Source organism: Nestor notabilis, unplaced genomic scaffold (genome assembly GCF_000696875.1).
Source record: "Nestor notabilis isolate BGI_N333 unplaced genomic scaffold, ASM69687v1 scaffold28834, whole genome shotgun sequence".
NCBI classification, from domain to species: Eukaryota; Metazoa; Chordata; class Aves; order Psittaciformes; family Psittacidae; genus Nestor; species Nestor notabilis.
The window spans coordinates 5,052-7,171 of record NW_009924752.1 but is presented as its reverse complement, the minus strand read 5'-3'; the positions used below and the strand labels follow the sequence as shown (position 1 = coordinate 7,171).

The 2,120-nt window shown below is 52.8% G+C and overlaps 1 protein-coding gene across 1 annotated transcript in view; it reads right to left on the bottom strand.

The window, feature by feature from the left end:
* COPG1 (coatomer protein complex, subunit gamma 1) overlaps positions 1 to 2,120 on the bottom strand; it is a gene marked incomplete at both ends in the record, with an annotated part of 12,514 nt that overhangs the window by 7,897 nt on the left and 2,497 nt on the right. Inside the window, 4 exons of the mRNA XM_010012757.1 lie at positions 527 to 660; positions 1,262 to 1,419; positions 1,569 to 1,655; positions 1,955 to 2,047. Coding sequence (XP_010011059.1) covers positions 527 to 660; positions 1,262 to 1,419; positions 1,569 to 1,655; positions 1,955 to 2,047 — 472 coding nt within the window. The remainder of the gene's footprint in view (positions 1 to 526; positions 661 to 1,261; positions 1,420 to 1,568; positions 1,656 to 1,954; positions 2,048 to 2,120) is intronic.

Below are 2,120 nucleotides of genomic sequence, written 5' to 3'. Positions count from 1 at the left end.
GCTGACAACTCACTCTTACGCACCTCCCTCTGTTCCCACAGTGCTGCTGTCCTTTGCAGGACAGCCAATTCCATCACCTTGTCATCTTTGATCAATTTGAACCTCCATTCCTACGCAAACCCTGCTCCCAGGGCTGGCCCACAAAGGGCACCCTCCTGGTGCAGAGAGGTGACACACAGCCTCCTCCCTGCCAACAGTCCCAGCTCAGGAGAACCTCTGGACTGCACTGAACTGGGAAGGCAGGACCCTAAGACCTTGGCTTCTTGCACAGTTACCAATTTATCAGTTAGAATTCAGCCCCGTTTCAAGACCCCTCCAGTAACCCACACTTGAACACACCAGGCAAATACCTTTAGAGGAGCAAAGCTATTCACACACACCACAGGCTCTCAGCAGCAGCATAAAGCAACAAAGGGTTGGGCAGCATTACAAGCCTGAAACTACACAAGGTCCTTGTTTTCTGAGGCAATCTGGAGGTGTCACCACTGCAGGCCTACAGCCCCCTCACCCCGAGCATCGCATTTACCTGAGACAGCCGGAGCCAGCTCTTTGGCCGTGCAGTTGGGCAGGTTCACGATGGCTGACGCAGCTTCATAGACCACCATCTCGTGCTTGTTCCTCAGGCAGCTCTCGATGAAATCAAACAGGGGGCTGTCACGGCTAGGGGACAAAAACCCCACAAGAATGAGTTAAACCAAAGGCACTAGCAGAAATAAAGAACCCAGAAGCAAACAGGTACCAGAGCCTGTGGTAAAAGCAGCCACTATTCCTGGATTTTGCACTGGTCATTATACCACACTTGCATCATGCTGGGGCTGGAAGTCAGGCTGCCTTTGGAGAAGGCACCCTCTGCTTTACAGGCTGCAGGGGATCTTCCTTATCCCTCACACACCAAGAGCTGACAGTTCACACCACAAGCCTTATCCTCCAGGAAGCCACGCTGCATACATGGCAGCCAAATAATTACAGAAGAATTACAATTACAGAAAACGAGATGGAGTATCTCACTAAAGAACAGCTACGCAAAACAGGCCAAAGAGACAAGAAAGTATTCAGCGTGCAAGCAGAGAGACAAGACTCACAGAAGACACCTTATAACAACCATGAAAGCATCCCATATAATAACAATAATAGAGTAGAAGCTGCATTCTCCTAGAAAGACATAAATAATTGCCCTCATGAGATGGCAATTGAGCCTGCAAGAGGAGATGGAAGCAGGACCTGCGGGAATTCCCCCAGCAGGGCAAAGGAGCCCCCTCACCTGCCAGCCTCCTCCTCCAGCAGCTTGCTGGCTACTCGAATCATCATGCAGTAAGCGAAGGGTGACTTGAGGCCGTGGCGCGTGAACTTGCTGAGCATCTTGTTGACGGCCAGGCGGTCGTTCTTGCGCACATGGTACAGCAAGCCCAGAGCGTGGTACTGCACAGAGAAAGAGACTGTCACAACCCCACAGCGTGCTCTGCCCCCTTCATCCTCTCTGCTGCACAGCAGTGCCTGGCTGAGCACTAGCAGTTTGCTCCACTCCCACCTCCTGCTTGCTATTCCCTATGTGGTGGAGGGTCTCCTACCTGCACCATGATGTTGTCACTGGAAGCTGCCTCCTGAGCCTCATTCACCCAGCGTTTCACCACATCATAACTGGTCTTCAGCAGGTGCTGGGGGGAGATAAAGCCACAGACAACCAGTGAGAAAAGGACAGAGGAAGCATTGGGAATCACAGCTCATAGCAAGAAGCAATGAGCCTTCCCCCATGAGGGTGCTGCTGGCAACACTTCATAGAAGAGTGAGGGATAAGCATGCAGAGATCTGGCCATTACAGCTGTGGCCCCAAGAGGCTCATGATCTCCTATGAAGTCAGCGCCAGTCCCTTGGCTCCCAACATCTCCCGTCCCACCACAGCCGACCACTTCCCAGCTTGGCTGTCCCTGCGGCCCGCCCTGCAGGGAGTACATACCAGGGAGGACACCAGAGCAGAGCTGGATACACTTGGCACTTTGTCCACGATGGCCTGCTTCATGTAGCGCTCAATGGCCTGCAACATGGTGCTCTGCAGGGAGAGGGAAACCACAGCTGAGAGAGAAAAGCCATTGGGAGTGTGAAAGACGAGATGCAAAGGCATG